We start from the raw sequence: 17,208 nt of genomic DNA on the forward strand, positions 1-17,208 counted from the left end.
TGGAGCTGCACCAACCCAGCCAGGGGCAGGCGGGGAGGGGAGACGGTGATGCAGGCCAAGGACACTGCAGTGACACACACCCAGGACTCCTGACACTCAAGTTCTAAGAACTGTATGGGTCTGACTGTAAGGCAGGATTTTTTCCCAAAACGTCATCCTTCAGAAGTGAAGTCGTTCCGTTGCATTTGAGTTGTTATAGGTCTCATAACACAGAGGCTCACTCAGTTCTTTAGGACAGCAAAGTACTGTTTGGGGAAGACACATTTAGCACCTAAAACAACCCCAATCAGTGTTAGATGGAATGCTTAGAGGTCCCCTGGTGGAACTTCTGGGGGAAAAAAGTCAAAAGAACGATGAAGATGTAGTAATTATTCCTGAGGGTGTGACCTGTGACCTCACACTTTGCAAATGTTGGATGCAGGACAAGCAAGTATCTTACGGGTCTCTGGACATGAGGGGAGGTAAGTTTTGGGGAGGTCACATACTCCTACAGGATCGATTTTTAAAATCCAGCTGTCTGAATGTTACACCAGTATGTGTGGAATAAAATTTCAAGTACAGTGTCATGCATGAAATCCAGAAGGTGCTGCTGTATCCCAAACTGCCCGTCTAGTGGACCCAGGGGAACTAGGTCAGCAGACCCAGAGGTTACCCGGGGACAACCAGACCCTGATGCCAATGAGGCAGATGAAGAACTTGATTTTTTTTTTTTTTTTTTTTTGCAAAATGAGTGAAAAAGAACTGTCCTCGATTTATATATTTTGTGTAATACAGCATTTGAAATTTGAGAATAATAAAATTAATAATAAAGATTACTTGGCTTTTACCTAGATCCTCTAAAAGTTTGTCTGTCCGGGTTGGCATGAACTTGATTTTGGCTCTCTCCATTGGGAAAGTGCGGTGGCTGGAATCCAGGGCAGGCCTGGAGCAGAGCCCCAAGGTCGAGTGAGGGCTGGACGCCATGGGTCAAGTTAAAGACTTGGGTTTTATCCCAGGACACTGAGGACGATGTTTTAGGAAGATGCTGAGGAATGGATTGAAGGGCGCTGATGGGTGGGGATGAGGGCAGCCTGCCAGGAGGCTTTGCTCCTGCTGAGCAGGGTTAGTGGGCTGCGACCCAGACTGGCCTGGAAGGCAGAGAAAGTGGCTATTTCAAAAGACGCTTACAAGGTGGAGTGAGCAGGGCTTGGTGACCAACTGAATGGGAAAAGGAGTTGGGCAACCCGCAGGTGGGGTGCTGGGCAGCTCTCTGAGAGCCCAACCAGGGTGAACGTGTGGGTGAGTGCCAACTGGGGTAAAAAGCAGCGTTTACCCGGGACTCAGGGAAACCTCAGGGCTCATGAGACGGCCCCCGTCCTCTCTCTTGCTGCATCCTGGATTTCCTCTGACCTCCAGTTTTTCTCTTTGTCTAGTCTGCTGTTAAATCTACCTACTGAGTTCTTGTTTTTTAGCTATTGTATTTTCCAGTATGCATTTAAAAATCTGCCAGGGTTCACGTTATAGTTTCCTGTTCTCTGCAGATATATATATATATATATATATATATATATATATATACACACACACATACATACACATATATATATTATATATATATATATATATTTATTTATTTATTTATTTATTTTTGGCTGCCTTGGGTCTTCGTTGCTGCGCGCGGGCTTTCTCTATTTGTGGTAAGCGGGGGCTATACTTCGTTGTGGTGCGTGGGCTTCTCATTGAAGTGGCTTCTCGTTGTGGAGCACGGGCTCTAGGCGTGTGGGCTTCAGTAGTTGCGGCGTGCGGGCCCTAGAGTTCATGGGCTTCAGTAGCTGTGGTGCGTGGGCTCAGCAGTTGTGGCTCGCAGACTCTAGAGCGCAGGCTCAGTGGTTGTAGCACACGGGCTTAGTTGCTCCACGACACGTGAGATCTTCCCGGACCAGGGATCAAACCCGTGTCCCCTGCGTTGGCAGGTGGATTCTTAACCAGTGCGCGACCAGCGAAGTCCAGCAGATATTTTCAAGTTTGTCCCTTGCTTCTTTAAAAAAGTAAAACAACTTAAAATCTGTGCCCGATCATTCCAGCACCTGAAGTATGTGTGGGTTTGTTTCTAATACTTGTTTCCAGCGGGTTCTCAAGGACGGTGGTGATTCCTTTTCTACCTGGTCATCTTTGTCTATATTTTATTCATGGTAATTTCTTAAAACTGTATAAATAACTGAAGTCTAGCGTGAAGGTTCCTTCTTCCAGAGAGTCGTTTGCCTCTGCCACACGTCTGGGATGAGGTCACCTTAACGAAATGTCCAGGTTGTGTGGACCGTGGTGGGGAACCCAAACCCAGCCTTCGAGCTCATGTGAGGATGGGATTAATTCTGATTCGCCTGAGGGTGAAGCTGTAATGAATCTCAGGTTAATGAATTAAAGAAGGGTTAGAACCCCCACTTTGGACCCCTGAAATGACTTGTTCTTTTCACTCCTACAAGGCATCCAAAACCCAGGTCAGTTTGCAGTTATTTCTTCCAAAGCACGATACTCACCTGTCCGCACACCAAAGAAGCACTGAATTCAACGAGGAGTGGAGGTGTTTATCCTGGCAGAGGCTTAGGAAGGACATGCTGGTTGTCCCCTGTCTTCAAGGGCTGTCACGTGAAGGAGAAGCTAGGCTTACTGAGAGCAGAGCCAGCCAGCGCCACAGGGGGAGGTAGACTGGGACTCAAAAACCTCAGTGGAAGGGAGCTGTCCTCAGACCCCAGTGGGATATGTCACAGAGGCCATTCCAACCCTGGCTTTGGGGGCTGGAGGGGACTAGGTGTCTTGGAGACGCGTACGCTCTTCTGGTCTTAACCATGCCCCTGCCCCTCCGGTCGTGTGTCCGCACAGCCACGTCCCCGCCTCCTCCCATCAGCTCAGTCAACGTGTTCAAGCTGCCAGAGTTCAAGATTTTATTTTAAAACAATAGTAAACAATTTTCATTGATTTTTCTTAAGTCAAACCACCTCACTCTTGGCTTATCTCAGGCAAAAAGTAAAAAATAAAAATGAGGAGGGAAGGAAAGGAAAATGTGGGGACTGACCAACCTTCCCCAGAAACAGGCCCCTGGTCCTGGCGTCTGGAATGGCTTTGGACACTGTCTCTAACAAATGAGGAAAGAAAGCACCAAAATACTGTGCTTCAGCAGCAGGTTAGGAACCTCCACAAAGACAAGGCGGCCCGGGGAGGGCGGGGGGTCGGGCCCTGAACACAGGTCCCGAGCAGCCTGGTTCAGTTCTAGAGGCTTCCGAGTCTGGACGCATCTCCTCTCCGCAGCTCCATTGCAAAGCGGCTTCAAGATTGGGAGGAGTCGTCCTCCGAGCTGGGCAGTGGGGATCCGTGAGCCACATCCCGGACGCAGGCTTGGGGTGACCCAAGCAGGTTCCCAGCCTCTCGGAGGGGGGTCGGGAAGGACAAGGAATGCTCAGAGCACACAGAGGGGAGGGAAGGGTGGGGACAGCAGGCACCGCTGCCCCACTCCTCTCACCAGCTCCTGTTTCCTCTGCATTTTGTTCGGGTGGAGATGAAGACGAACCACTAGCGGACAGCAGGACAGGGAAGAGCCGTAAACAGCTTGGCTTTGCTCAACCGCATGCGCAGGCTCTTTCATCAGAAAGGGACCGCTGTCTTGGGGACAGGGAACCAGAGAAAAGCCCTTGCGGCGCAGGGTCGACGCGGGTAGGACACAGCGATGGCAGCGCAGACGCCTGCTCTCCCTGGGCCCGGCCCCCACACGGGGAACACCGACCGAGGTTCTGGAATGGCGCTGGCGGCAGGGGGGGCATGGGGGTGCTCCCTCCTCCCGGGCCCCCAGGCCGTCTCTCGGGCCCAGGGCAGAGGGCCTGGGAAGCTGACCTGGGCTCCTCGGTACACAGGGCAGCCCCCGCAGAGCTGGCTCTTCCAGTCTCTCTCCAAAATCCCATCTGCCTTTGACAAAACCAAAAAATAAATAGTGTGCATTTTTCACGCCACCTAGATTTCCTGGCCCTGTGGCCAGAGGTTCAAGCCCTCCTTCTCTACCCCACGCGCCAGTGCCCACACCGGGGGCACTTTCCGCCCAACTGGGGGCTGGCAGCAGCACTGCGAGGGTCTCTGGCTGTGAGGCCCCCCGGCAACAGGCCCTCCAGGGTCCTGGCTGAGGGGCTGGCTCAGCCCTTTGGTCCACCTTGTTCATTAAAATTAAAATAAGAAAAAAAAAGGCTCCACTCGGTGACTTGGGTCTGTAGAGGTCTCTGCTTCGTCCCTCTGTCTTCATTCCGTCCACCCTGCAAGGCATCGTGCAGGCCAGATCTGGAGGCTGGAGCCAGCCACACTCCCCGGTCACTGCAGTTTCGTCCCCAGCTTGCGCTGTCTGTTCCTGCAAAGTGGGGGTGGGGGTCAGAGGAGGGGACTCCTGGCGTCCAGTGACTCGCCCCTCAGCTGTCTCCTTCCTCCCCACAATCCCATCAGAATGGGCGAGTGCCCACTCCCAGTAGCCCCCGTGGTTGGCTCAAGCTGGGCCAATCAGAGCTCCTGCCCTGGGACCTGGGACTTGGGGCCTCGAGAGGCTCAATGGCTCTGCTGGGCCTGTATCACAGGTGCTCAGCTCTGGAGTCCAAGCGCAGCCAGGAGGCCGGGGCAGGGGCGGGGGCCAGGATGGGAGAACAGAGGCAAGAGGGACCTGGCTGGATTCCAGTAATCGTGGGCAGCTCCCACTTATAGATAAGCCAGCCTAAGTGGGGTTCTGTTACCATCAACCAAAACAGACAAGAAGGTAGTGAGTTCTCCATCTGGGACGTACAGAAGCGAAGGTAAGAGCACTGCTGATAGAAGTCACCGGGTGGATCTGAGTACCTGACCTGGGGGTGTGGCGATACCTGCAACGGGCTCAGGAGCCTGAGGGCAGCAGGGGCAGCCCCGTTCCCTGGAGGGCCTGGCTCCTCGAGAGACCCCGCTGAAATTCAGAAACGACCTGTCGCCACAGGTCCTGTGAGATGCAGCCCCGGCCTCGTGCCACGGCCAGCCCTTCTCCCTGGGCTCCAGCCACACCTGCCGCTGTCTGTCTGGTGGACTCCCCAAGCTTCCCGTTCTCCGAGGCTTTGCACAAGCTGTTACCTATGCTGAGAGCACTCTCCCCGCCAAACCCCAACTTGGACAGTCCGCTTTCTCTCTGCTCAGACCTGTCACAGCGGCCAGCCAGCCCAACCACACACCCTCACAGCACGCTGCTGTCACGAGCTCTCAAGCCCGAGGCCCTTGTCGCACAGGTAGGTGCCTCATTCCTCGTGTTCCCCCTGCAGGCCACTGCCGTCTCACTCTGGGCCTATCCCCAGCCCACGGCCTGGCACAGAGCAGGTGCACATGGAAGTTTGGGTACATCAAGGCGGGTGGCGGCCAGCCGGGAGGGGCGGGGCTGGGGGGCGGGGCTGCTCTGGGAGCCAGGTGGAGAGCCTGGGCCAGCTGGGGCCTTCCGCCAATAACAGGATTGCCTGCCCTAACCCCTCAAATCCCCTTACCTCAGGATCCAGGGCTTTACCCTTAAGTTCGTTAGGATAATTTGGACCGTGATGCCCTAGACACATTTCCCGGCTGCTGTGACCCCGCCCTGTGGTTCCTCCAACCAGGAACCCAGGGCTCCTCAGGAAACCTCCCAGGCTTGTGCTGGAGGCCCAACCTCGCCTCAGCTCCCCTCTGAACCTGGGAAGGAGCCAGGCCTTCCCGACCCCAGCTGGCACCCCACCCAGGATTTGGGGTGCGTGGAGAGCTGAGTCAGAACAAGGCTCCAAAGCCGGCTTTGCCCTGACTGGCTGTGCAACCACGGGTGCCCCTAACTCACCACACCTCAGTTTGCCCCTCCAGAGGAAAGTGTCTGGACTAAACAGTCCCGAGGGGGGGTCGACACACAGGCCCCCAGAGAATCCTGGCTGCCCAGCTCTCTGGTTCCGGGCCACAGAGGTTAGAAGCATGGCCCTGGGCCCAACAGCCTAGGTTCCCAGCCCAGCTCCCACACCCGCGATCTGCAAACCCTTGGTCAAGTGATTCCTCTCCTCCCCTCTCGGAGCCTCAGTTTTCTTATCTGTAAAATGGGGTCCAGGGGAGGATTCACTGAGGCAGTACAAGAAAAGTGCTTAGGCAAGTGCCCGGCTCTCGGGGAGCCTTCCAAAACTAGGGGCAGCGCTGACTGAGGGCTGTGCCCCGCTGAGCCAGGACCCAGTGATTGCTATCCCCTTGACTCACCTGGCTTCTGCCCGGGTTACCGTGTACTCAAACCAGAGTACGTTGGGAATGAGGCTCGTGTCTCGGATTAGGAAGAACTCAGAGATAGGCCTGGAGAGACAGACACCCGGAAATCCAGGACCACATCAGGACACGAGTCTGTCACCAAGCCAGACTCTCCCACCAGTGCCTGGGGCCGGCGATGCACCCTCTCCCCACCACTTTGCCTGGCCTGTGCAAGACCCAGATGTGTCACCTGTGTGACACTCAGGCAGGTCCACTGCCCCAAGGAACACACAGCCCAGAAGGACACATGCTGCTTTCCAAGCCCCTAAGAGGCCAGGCAAGGACAGAGGCTGGCACCTTGGCTTCTGGGCTGAGAAAACCCCTGGGGGAGGTGGAAGCCAGGCGACTGGGGCCTGCAGCCCTATGCCCACCAGAGGCCTGGGCACTAGGGCCCTCTCAGGGAGACTGAGGCTGGGGTCAGGACGCCTGGGTCCTCCCACTGACGGCCCCTTCGCAGGAGGGGGCACGGGCCATAGTGCCTGGGAAGGTGGGGGGAGCGGGGGACAGCAGCAGGGGCAGGAGGCAGTTACCAGGCTGCTATCCTAGGGAACAGGGGGGTGAGGACCTCCTGGGTGAAGACGAACCAGGCGATGGCCATCAGGCCTCCAGCGATGCCCCCATAGAGCACCTGGCTCCAGGTGTGGTACAGCAGGTAGACCCTGGGCCAAGGACAGAGGGAAGTTCATGAGAGCCAGCCAGAGACAGTCCTGCACAGCCTCCCCGCACGCCTGAGTGCCAGCTTCCCTGGACCTCTGCACACACACGGGAGACATACACCGAAGGGACAGACCCCTGTGACCACACGGACTCAGAGCTACTTCTAGAAGGAGGCAAGGGGTTGGACCCCAACAGCTGCTCCCCTGACTCTAGAAGTGAAGGGATGGCTCAGCTAGGATTTGCCTCCCTTCTGTCCAGCCCTTGAACTTGGAGTTTGTCTGCAAGGGGCTCCTCCAGGACGTTGGGAACAGATGGCTAACCCTAGAACCTCGGGCCCAACCAAGAGGAGAGAGCAAGGACTGTGTGGGAAGGGGCAGCTGGAGCCCTGGCCGTTTAAAATGAGAGGCCTGGAGCTTCCCTGGTGGCGCAGTGGTTAAGAATCCGCCAATGCAGGGGACACGGGTTCGAGCCCTGGTCCGGGAAGATCCCACGTGCCGCGGAGCAACTAAGCCTGTGCGCCACAACTACTGAGCCTGCGCTCTAGAGCCCACGAGCCACAACTACTGAGCCCGCGTGCCTAGAGCCCGTGCTCCGCAACAAGAGAAGCCACCGCAAGGAGAAGCCCGCGCACGGCAACGAAGAGTAGCCCCCGCTCGCCACAACTTGAGAAAGCCCGCGTGCAGCAATGAAGACCCAATGCAGCCAAAAATAAAAAAATAAAAATAAAATAAAATGAGAGGCCTGGGACCCCCTTCGCAGCCCTGCCCTACAGGCTCTGGGACTCGGGTCCACAGCGAGGTGCAATAGGGACCAAGAATCCAGCTAGACCCCAGTGGGCAGGGCGTGGGGCAGGGGCTCTCCCTCCCTCTGTACCTGCTATAGGAGACTAGAAACGCCACGGTGAGGAGACCCAGGGAGAGTACATGCCTCCACAGCAAGTCCAGGAACCTGGCGTTGTTCGTTTGGTGCATTCTGGGAAAACAAGCCTGTTAGGTGGCCTCAGGCCACAGCCTGGGGCCCAGGCCTCCCACAGAGCCCCGGCCCCAGCCACATGCTCCCTGGGCGCCTTCTGCCTTGGCTGCAGCGCCTCCCACCCCCAGTAGAGGCCAGGCCCCAAATGGCACCCAAAGGGTTTGCAGCAAGTCCCTGGCAGAGGCCAGCCTGGGCCAGTTCAGGGCCACCCCAGCCAGGGCAGAAGCTCACCTTAAATACAGAAAAAGGAAGGAATAGACGGAGAAGAACCACATAAACTGGGAATGGCTGGAGGGCATCCCGTACTTGGTGCCCACTGCCGTGTGGGGACCTGGTGGAGACAGAGAACAGGGCATGATGGGAGGATGCAGGCCTCCCAGTAACGCCCTAACCTGGGGGACCCGCAGAGCCCCAAGGCCTGGGCCCTACCTCCACAGGGCCGTGGCTCCTGGATGACGTGTTTGATCAGCCAGTTGACCCCCTCGTTCAGTGCCAAGCCCCCAAGGAACGAGATCTGCTGGGAAGATGTACGGTCAGCAGGGCCTCTGTGCGCTTGCTGGCCGCCGCCGAGCCCCGAGACCGCGGCCTCCCACTGAACCTCCAGCCCAGTGGACAACCTGGAACCATTCAGGACGCTCCACACACCTCAAGAAAGGTGGAAGCAGGGAAGGGAAGGCAAAGCCCCTGGGAAGGAGTGGTGAGGCCCCTCCTCCCTGGGGTGGGAGCGACTCACTCACCGTGTGCAGCTCCCGCTTGAATATGATGAGGGTCACAAAACCCACGATGACAAATATGGGGCTGAGGCTCAGGCAGGCAAGGAGGTGGCCAGAGAGATCACCTGGGCAAGACAGGGAGAACAGGATGAGGACAGAGCGCAGCCACTGAAGAGGGCCTGGCCCCCAGCAAGCCAAGTGGGGCCTCAGTCAGAGAGGTGGCCCCAGCAGGCCCGGAGCGCAGGGCCAGGCGGCTGCGGGTGTCTCAGCCCACCAGCTCACCCCACCACCTCAGTCATGGGCACAGCGCGTTTACTAAGCACTCAGGTTCGCAGATCGTGAGTTTCAAGCAGGTGCCTTCACTCTCCCTGTTCTACAGATGAAGACGCTGAGTCCCACAGGGGTTGCATGATTTGTCCAAAGTCACACAGCCAGAAAGAGGTAGGATCCGACTAAAATCCAAGTCTCTAGCCTGGTCCAGGTACTATACCCACTATCCCCCCAAAGCAGGAATTTGAACCTGGCTTGGTCTGACCCCAGAGGCTGGGCCCTGTCCCAGGAGGCAGCCTGGCGGGCACATGGACGCCTCTGGAACGCAGTGATCTGCGGAGACCGAGCCAGCCCAGCCCCGGGCCTCCAGGAGAACCTGGTAGTCTCTGAACACCACACAGACTTGGGTCTACACTGCGGACTCTGACAGGGGCCAAGGCCGGGGGTGGGGAGGAGGCTACATTGCCCACTATGGCCACCTGTTGCAGGGACCGCTTCTCACTGCCTCTCTACTGGCAAACAACTGGCTACCTATTGACGACCTGCTTTTTACCCCCTAATAGGTCTCGGCGGGAAGATCCTGAAGCCAACAGACAAGGGCCACTTTCCTGCTTGCCCAAGGGCAGGGCTGACACCAAGTCCAAAGGCCACCCTCACCATTTGAGACAGGGCAGCTGTGTAGCAGCTCTGGGGTCAGAGAGTGTGGTTGAGTTCCCGTGCCAGCACTCGCTGGCTACACGACCTCAGGCAAGGACTTCACCTTCCTGAGCCTCAGCTCTCTCACCCATGAAATGGGGATATCAGTAGCCACCTCCTACAGCCATGGGAGCTCTGACGTGACCAGGCCTGTGAGACGCCCAGCTCGGTCCCTGGCACCCAGGACACTCCCATGTTTGGAGAACTCAGTGGGGGAAATGGCCCCACCACCAGCCTGGCCTCACACAGGCAGCAGGAAGGTACCCACCCAGGGCCGAGCCCAGATTCCAGGCTGAAGGGATGGGCACACACCTGGCCTCCCCCACACCTACCCAGGGTAGGGCTGGCTTTGAACTGGCCTGGGAGAACAGGCCAGCAACATAGGTCCAAATGCTAGTACTGCCATAGGCCCCCTGGATGGCACTGGGTGAGGCCCTTCCTTTTTCTGGGGTTCTGTCTCCTCATCCACACAGTGGCCTGGCCCCCTCCAGCCCTGAGATTCTGGGTCTCTCAGCTGTCCAGCTGATGCCCAGGACACTGGGTCACCGGGAGAACAGGAAATGGCTGGTGCCCCCAAACCCTTGGCCATCTCCATGGCCTGTCTCACAGCAAGCGCTACCTTTGGGCCTTCCTGCAGATGCTGGCAGCAACTCTGGCCTCACCATTCTCTGATCTAAGCCCCCCGGTGGCTCTCTCAGCCCTTAGGATAAGTCCCACCTCAATCCAGCTCATCAAGCCCTGCAGTCCTGGCCCTGCTTCCCTCCCACCTTCTGCTCCAGTTCCAGGAACCAAATTCTAGTTCCCTGAACGCACCATGCTCTGTCCTACTTCTAGACCTTTGCACACACTGTTTCCCCAACCTGGGATGCTGTCTGGGTTAACTCAACATAAATTAAGTACCCACCACAGTGGGAAAAAAAAAAAAAAATCACACTCCTGCCATTGCAGAGCTCTCAGAATCTGTAACCAGGGCATCGTTCATGACACCACTCATTAGTGGAGCTATCCGGCCTGCATCTGTCTCTCCCTCTAGAAAGTAGGCGCCATGAGTGCAGGGATGGGGTCTCTACATCCCACTCAATCCCCCAAGCCCAGCACAGCGCCTGGCACTTAACTGGGCTCTAAAATGATGTTAAATGAATGGAGAATGGATGAAGGAAGCAGGGTCAGTGTGATGAGGGGCGTGAAGGAGAAGTGCAGGGGGTCACAGAAGAGTTAGCAGGGGGACTAGACCTTGAGAGAGGCCCCCAGGTTCAGCCAGGTCTCTCCTCCAGGCACCCACAGTCCCTGCAAAGGGTCCCTCATCACAGGCTGAGTCACATCTGCCAGGCTCCTTATCCTCGCCGTGAGTACCCACAGAAGTACTCCCAGGCCAGGGAGGGGAAATCATGAAGGTGCTGAGGACTTACACAGGTCCCCTCCCCACTCCAGGCCTTGGTTTCCATCCTGTAAAGTGGGGTTTTTTTTTTTCCCACAGTCCGGGAGTTCAGGGACATATTGGTTTGTTCACCGTTCAAAATGCAGAGCGAGCCCAGGGCCTGGCATTCAGGAGGTGCTCAGTGGATACCAGCTGAATGAATGATGGGTGAATGGCGGGGAGGCAGGCAGATAGTAGGGCCCAAAAGCTGCAGGGTCGCCCCACCCCCAGTATAACCCAGAACACCTAGGATCAAAGTTTCCTGGCATCCAGTCCTGGGGCCCTCAGCAGGGCCAGGTTCTCATGTCTCTGCATGAGTAGGCCCTTCCTGGGGCAACCAGGGCTCCATGAGGGGGACCCCAGCCTCACCCGACACCCAACCATCCTACACATAGATGGTAGTGTGGGCTTGAGAGGGTCCTGGGAAGGTGGGATCATGTTAACTGCAGTTATTTCTTGAATGTTTCCTGTATGCCAGGCACTGCACTCAGCATTTCTCACATCTCCTATTTCTGATTCTCACATCACCACTGGAAGGGAGGCACTGTGATTAGTTCCACTTTATAGAGAGGCACAGAAAGGTGAAGTCACTTGCACAAGGCCTCAGCCTGAACTCTGACCCCAAGGCCCAAGCTCTGCACCACTCTACTAAACCACCTCCAGAACAGTCACTAAAGGACCTCACAGATGGAAAACGCTGAGCTTCTGCAGCTGTGTCTGATGGGAAGCTCCAGAAGTCAACATCCCAGAGGCTGCCTGACCCTTCATCGGGTCCCCTGAGTTGTAGAGCAGTGCCCTACCCAGGGCGTGGCATCAGAAGTACTCAAACAACGAAGAGCTGCCCGGCCTCGATTTGCACACTCCCAGCAATGGGAAGCTCTTTCTTCCAGGCAACCCAAAAGCACTGTTTGAAGGAAAAAGGCACTCCCTACACGCCGAGGAGAGAGTTCAGCCTCTCCGGCTCCGGGAAGGGCGGGGAAGAAGGGCCCAGGTCCAGGCCAGTGATCCGTTCCCGCCTCACGCAGACCACCGCCCCATTACAGCCCACCGGCGCCTCGGGACCCAGTGGAGCACCCCGGCCGCGCAGCCGCAGAGTGCGCGAGCGAGCGGCTCACAATTTCGCCCAGCTCATCGCCACACCACTGCGCCTGCGCGGCGCGCGCGCCGGCCGAACCCTCCGTGGCTCACTGTTTGACAGTTCCCACCCCGGACCCCCGGCGCCCCCTCTGCGGGCTTGCGCCAGCCGGAGCGCCCGGCACTGACAGGCCGGCCCCGGGAAGGCGTCCTCGGAGCCGGGGTTGTCTTTTACCTGCAGGATATTCGACGTGGGTGAGGGTCACCGGCCGCCATGAAGCGGGGAGCGAGCACTGTCCGTCCGCTGCCATCTTACCCGGAGACCGGGCTTCGCCGAGCAGCCAATGGAGAGCCAGGGGGGCGGTGGTCCTGGCCTATCACGCCGGGGGAGGTGCCGCGCACCCAATCGGAGGCCGATACAGGTAGCGGCGCAGCCATTCACCGTGCAGGCCGTGGGGCAGGCCCGAGCGGCGAATCAGGAAGCAGGGCCCCTAGGAGCCTGCGAGCCGGCCAAGACGGCGCCCAATCCGGGACAAGCGCAGGTAGGTGGCTAACCAATCAGAGAAAAGGAGGGTTTCAGCACACAACAGAGAGCAGAACAGCCAATCAGAAGGTGAGGCCGGCTCGCGGTGTGGGCAGGGCGGGCCAATCACCCGCTAGCTTGGGGGGCGTGTTGAACTTTGGTGGGAGCTTTGGTTTGGTGGGGATGTGCGCCGAGTGAAGGCTTCCTCGGTACTCGGAGCCAGCCCGGGGTCGGCTGAACTTGAGCGCCCGTCAGAGCGCATGCTCGAAGCGGGGAGGCAACCTCGGCACTATGGAGTCTGAACTCACCTACTTTTAGTTATGAGTAAACTGAGGCCAGAGACCCAGAGGGGACTTATTTTCCTTTGCCCTTTACTGACTGGCAACAGAGCAAGTCACACAAAACTGACAACCTTTCCATTAAAGGTGGCGGGTGGGATGGGGGAAGGAGCTCCCGGGTCGGGGCGCACAGTCGGCCCCCTAAATGCTTTCTGGAAGCTTAACTGATGTCGAGTGGAAGCGTAATTGAAATTAAAAGACTCCGTCCCTCATTTCATTCAATTAACACATTTATTGATTCAATCCCATGTATGCTGCTTAATGAGGCATCTTGGGAGCATTTTAAACAAGAGGCCGGTTTTCCACCTATACCTCCGTTTTCCCAAAACATTCCTCTCATTGTCCTACAGGCCTTGCATAAATAGCCATACCTTACCACCCACCTCTCCCTCTCCCACCCTCACTGTCTCTCCGGCTAGATTGCGTGCTTACAGTCCAGGTAAAGTGCCCGGCTCCTCCTGTCGTTGAGCCTTTTCACATGCTGTTCCAGTCTGTCTCAGGTGTGTGTCCTCACTTAGAGGTTTCCATGGCCAGGAGAGGGGCCTCCACTGGGCTCCCACAGTTGCATCCCAGTTGCATCCCCTCTCCTACCCCGGCACTGACCACACTGGACTGTAATTGGCTCCTTGTCGGTCTCTCACAGTAAACAATGGTTCTCTGAATTCATGCAGCGCCAAGATCAGCTTGTAGAAAATGGGCCCTGGATTGATCCAGGAGATCTTGGGTTGCAGCCTTGGAGTCTACATTCTTATGTCCCCTGGGGCTCTGATATAAGTGGTTGCAGCCACAACTGGAGAAGACCTGGGCAGCATGAAGACAGGGCCTGTTCTGTATTGGAGACTGGCCCAGGCCGATGCTAGAACAAGTGCCTGATAAATAGCCTAAACGTTTATGAGGAGAAGTGAGAACACAGCGGAGAATTCCGCTGACTCTGAGCCAGCCAGGCAGCTGGAGTCAGTACCATGGGTGGGGCTGAAAGGACTGGGGGGATGATGGTGACTCAGAACCCACCAGTGAGCCAGGAGGGCCCCCAGGACCCCTCAACTGTACTCAGCTTCCCACCCGGCCCAGCCTGGGCTCGTGTTGGTCAGCTGGCCCCATTTCACTGTCACCTGCCCTCAGCTACCTCAGGCACTGCCATTATTAGCCGCTGAGAGGCAGGAGATGTGAGGAGTGGGCTGTGAGTTTCCCAGAATAGTTCCCTAGGACAGGGCCACCGTCCCGTCTGGCTGCATGGCCCCTCCCTCGTTAGATGGCATCTCATGGATGAGCAGTTAGGCTTGAGAAGCCAAGTCCCTGAAACCCAGGCCTATCTGACTACAGGATCCTCTCACCTCAGGGAGAGTGTTCTGGAGGAAGTGTCAGGGTGAGGAACTATAAAATGTGAGGGAGTTAGCTGGGGTAGGCTTTTCCTGGCAGAGGGAACAGCACAGGATGAAATGGGCAAGAGGGAGGGAGAGGTGAGGTGCTGGGGGAGAGGGGCCTGGCCTCCCAAAACTTGGAGGGCCACTCTTGGTGACTAGAGGGAATCTTGAAAGGTGACTTTGTCATTTGGTTCAGTTTTGCCTTTGAAAAAAATTAAAATATAACACTCATACAGAAAAATCCAGAAATCGAATGTGTATAGCTTGATGAAGTTTCACAAACTAAGCACACCTGTGTTAGCAGCCCCCAGATCAAGAACCACAGCCCCAGGAGCTCCTGACACCCCATCTCATCACCCCACGGTGACCACCATCCCATCTGCTAGCACCATACATTAGGTTAGTCTGATCGTGTACTTTCTATAAGCCGAATGCTACAGTACATACTTTTGGGGCGTGGCTCCTTTCCGGGCATTGTGTTTGTGAGATCCATGCTGCGGCCTCTAGTTGTAATTCGTCTACTCTCCCTGTGTAGTGTTCCACGGTGTGAACACACCATGTTTATTGGTTTCTTTTCCATTCGACTCGACTCTTTTTTTTTTTTGGCCGCACCACACAGCCTGGGGGATCTTCCCCGACCAGGGGTCAAACCCATGCCCCCTGCATTGGGAGCGCAGAGTCTTAACCACTGTGCCACCAGGGAAGTCCTTCCATTCAACTCTTGCTGGACTTTGGGGTGTTTCCAGGTCTGGGGTGTTAGGAATGGTGCTGCTAGGAACAGCCTTGTGCAGATATTTGGTGTACAAATGGATGCTTTTCCGATGGCGATGTGCCTAGGAGCCAGTGTGGGGTCCCATGAGATGGCAGAGACGACAGGACAGACCTGCCATGTGGATGAGGAGCTGGGCGGTGCAGGCATGAATGTTGTGAGGGGAACCATGGGAAGCTGCAGGAGCCACCTGCCTCCTCCCTGAGCTGAGGGGTGGACCAGTGATGCCCCTGGTGTCTCTCTGAGCATCCTGGGAGGTGCTCCATCCTTAGTCACTTGTCTTATCTCCACTACAGTCTGGGAGGCAGTTCTTAGTGCACCCACTTTATAGCTGAGGACAGTAAGGCTCTGAGCATCCCACCGTTCGCCAAGTCAACTGGCTAGTGTGTGACAGAGCCACGATTTGCATCCAGCTCTGCCTGATGGGCAGGCCCAGGTTCTGAACCACCCTGCATCGCATCAGCCAAACTGCAGGCTGCCTCCTCCTACTGCCCAGAGGGGTCCTCAGACAAGCCGCAGCTGTCCCGGGCAGGGCTGGCCTTCCACTTTGGCCTCTCCTCTGGAAGGGAGTTCACAGACAGTGCGGCCCCCAGATTAGAGGCACAATGTCTTACTCCATGCACCACACCCCAGCCACCCTGGCATGCGCTCAAAGTCCCTAGGAAAGAACTCTTCCCCTCTCTCGGCCTGTTTCCCCGAAATGTGTCAGCTGCCGCCCTCTAGATTAGAGGTTCGTTCATGCACTTCCGGGACTATTTGAGCTCCTAGGCGGTGCCAGACCACGTCTGGGCATCAAGGACGAAGGGAGAAGGGTGGAGAGGAGCAAGGGTGCTGCCATGGAGAAGCTGTCCTTCCCATGGAGGATGTGGGACTCCTGGCTCCTAAAGATGCCAGTAAGAAAGACAAATGGTCTCAAAGTGGAAGTGACAGTTTTGGCTTCAAAACCTCTGAGAGGGGCTTCCCTGGTGGCGCAGTGGTTGAGAGTCCGCCTGCCGATGCAGGGGACGCGGGTTCGTGCCCCGGTCCGGGAAGATCCCACATGCCGCGGTGCGGCGGGGCCCGTGAGCCATGGCCGCTGAGCCTGCGCGTCCAGAGCCTGTGCTCCGCAAAGAGAGAGGCCACAACAGTGAGCGTGAGCCATGGCCGCTGAGCCTGCGCGTCCGGAGCCTGTGCTCCGCAACGGGAGAGGCCACAACAGTGAGAGGCCCGCGTACCACAAAAAAAAAAAAAAAAAAAAAAAACCTCTGAGAGGAGCCATTCACTGTCTGTGTCTTAGAATAGAGGCTTCTAGAAGTCGGGGCCTAGCGTTCCAAACACTGTGGAGCCAAGTCCTCGAGACACATTGTCTGGCTCAGTCTCCCAAGCCACAAGCTCCCCTGGTCTGTGGCATGTGCTGATTTCCATGGTGTAAACACCCTCTCCTGTGGCCACTTGCCAGCCACCACCGTGATGGTACGGAACAAGGAGTTGGGAAGAGATGCACAGTCTGCTCTCGCTAGCAGATGGGGTGCAAGCCGGCTCCAGAGCCTCCACCGCTGCCTGTGCAGCACCTGGCGCAGTGCTTGGCACACAGTAGGCGCACAGGAAATACTTGGTGGACAGATGATCCTTCTTCACCTGTCCTGTCCCATTTGTGTACACGCCCTGGGAGCCATTTATATTGTAATCGAAACCACTGTTTACTGAGCACTTGATATGAACCACAAATTGGGCCAAAGACGACACTACGACACTACGAGATCTTACCCTCCACTCCCCCCTCAGGCTGCACGAGAATCAGTCTCACAGGCGATGCAGCAGAAGCCCTGCGGGTTCAGGAGATATGGGTGTCCACGCTGGGGCTGCTGTGTATTCGCTGTTTGCACTGGGGTGGTCGTCCTCCACTCTCAGTTTCCCCTTTCATCAACAAGGGGGCTGGCGTCAGTTACCTACTGCTGTGTAACAAGCCAGTCCCAAACCTAGTACCTTAAGACCATCACCGTTTTATTGTTCAAGATCTGCAACTTGGCTGGCTCAGTTCAGCTGGGTCACTCATGCAGCTGGTGACTCGACTGGGCCTGTGGGGTCCAAGGGGCCTCCCTCAAATCTGACCCTTAGCTGGAGCTGTCGGCCCGGATGCCACGTTCTCCTTCATGTGGCCTCCAG

General features: G+C 56.7%; 1 protein-coding gene across 1 annotated transcript; it reads right to left on the reverse strand.

The window, feature by feature from the left end:
- Window positions 1-1,634: 1,634 nt before the first annotated feature.
- On the reverse strand, window positions 1,635-16,116 carry DOLPP1 (dolichyldiphosphatase 1). Its single transcript, XM_007103768.4, has 8 exons — window positions 12,305-16,116; window positions 8,637-8,737; window positions 8,329-8,413; window positions 8,131-8,230; window positions 7,801-7,899; window positions 6,801-6,929; window positions 6,226-6,315; window positions 1,635-4,366 (listed from the first exon to the last, which is right to left on the reverse strand). Exons 1-8 carry the CDS (start codon window positions 12,378-12,380, stop codon window positions 4,330-4,332), a joined length of 717 nt encoding a protein of 238 aa, XP_007103830.1. The 5' UTR covers window positions 12,381-16,116; the 3' UTR covers window positions 1,635-4,329.
- Window positions 16,117-17,208: the final 1,092 nt, after the last annotated feature.

The sequence above is a fragment of the Physeter macrocephalus genome, unplaced genomic scaffold (genome assembly GCF_002837175.3).
Source record: "Physeter macrocephalus isolate SW-GA unplaced genomic scaffold, ASM283717v5 random_148, whole genome shotgun sequence".
NCBI classification, from domain to species: Eukaryota; Metazoa; Chordata; class Mammalia; order Artiodactyla; family Physeteridae; genus Physeter; species Physeter macrocephalus.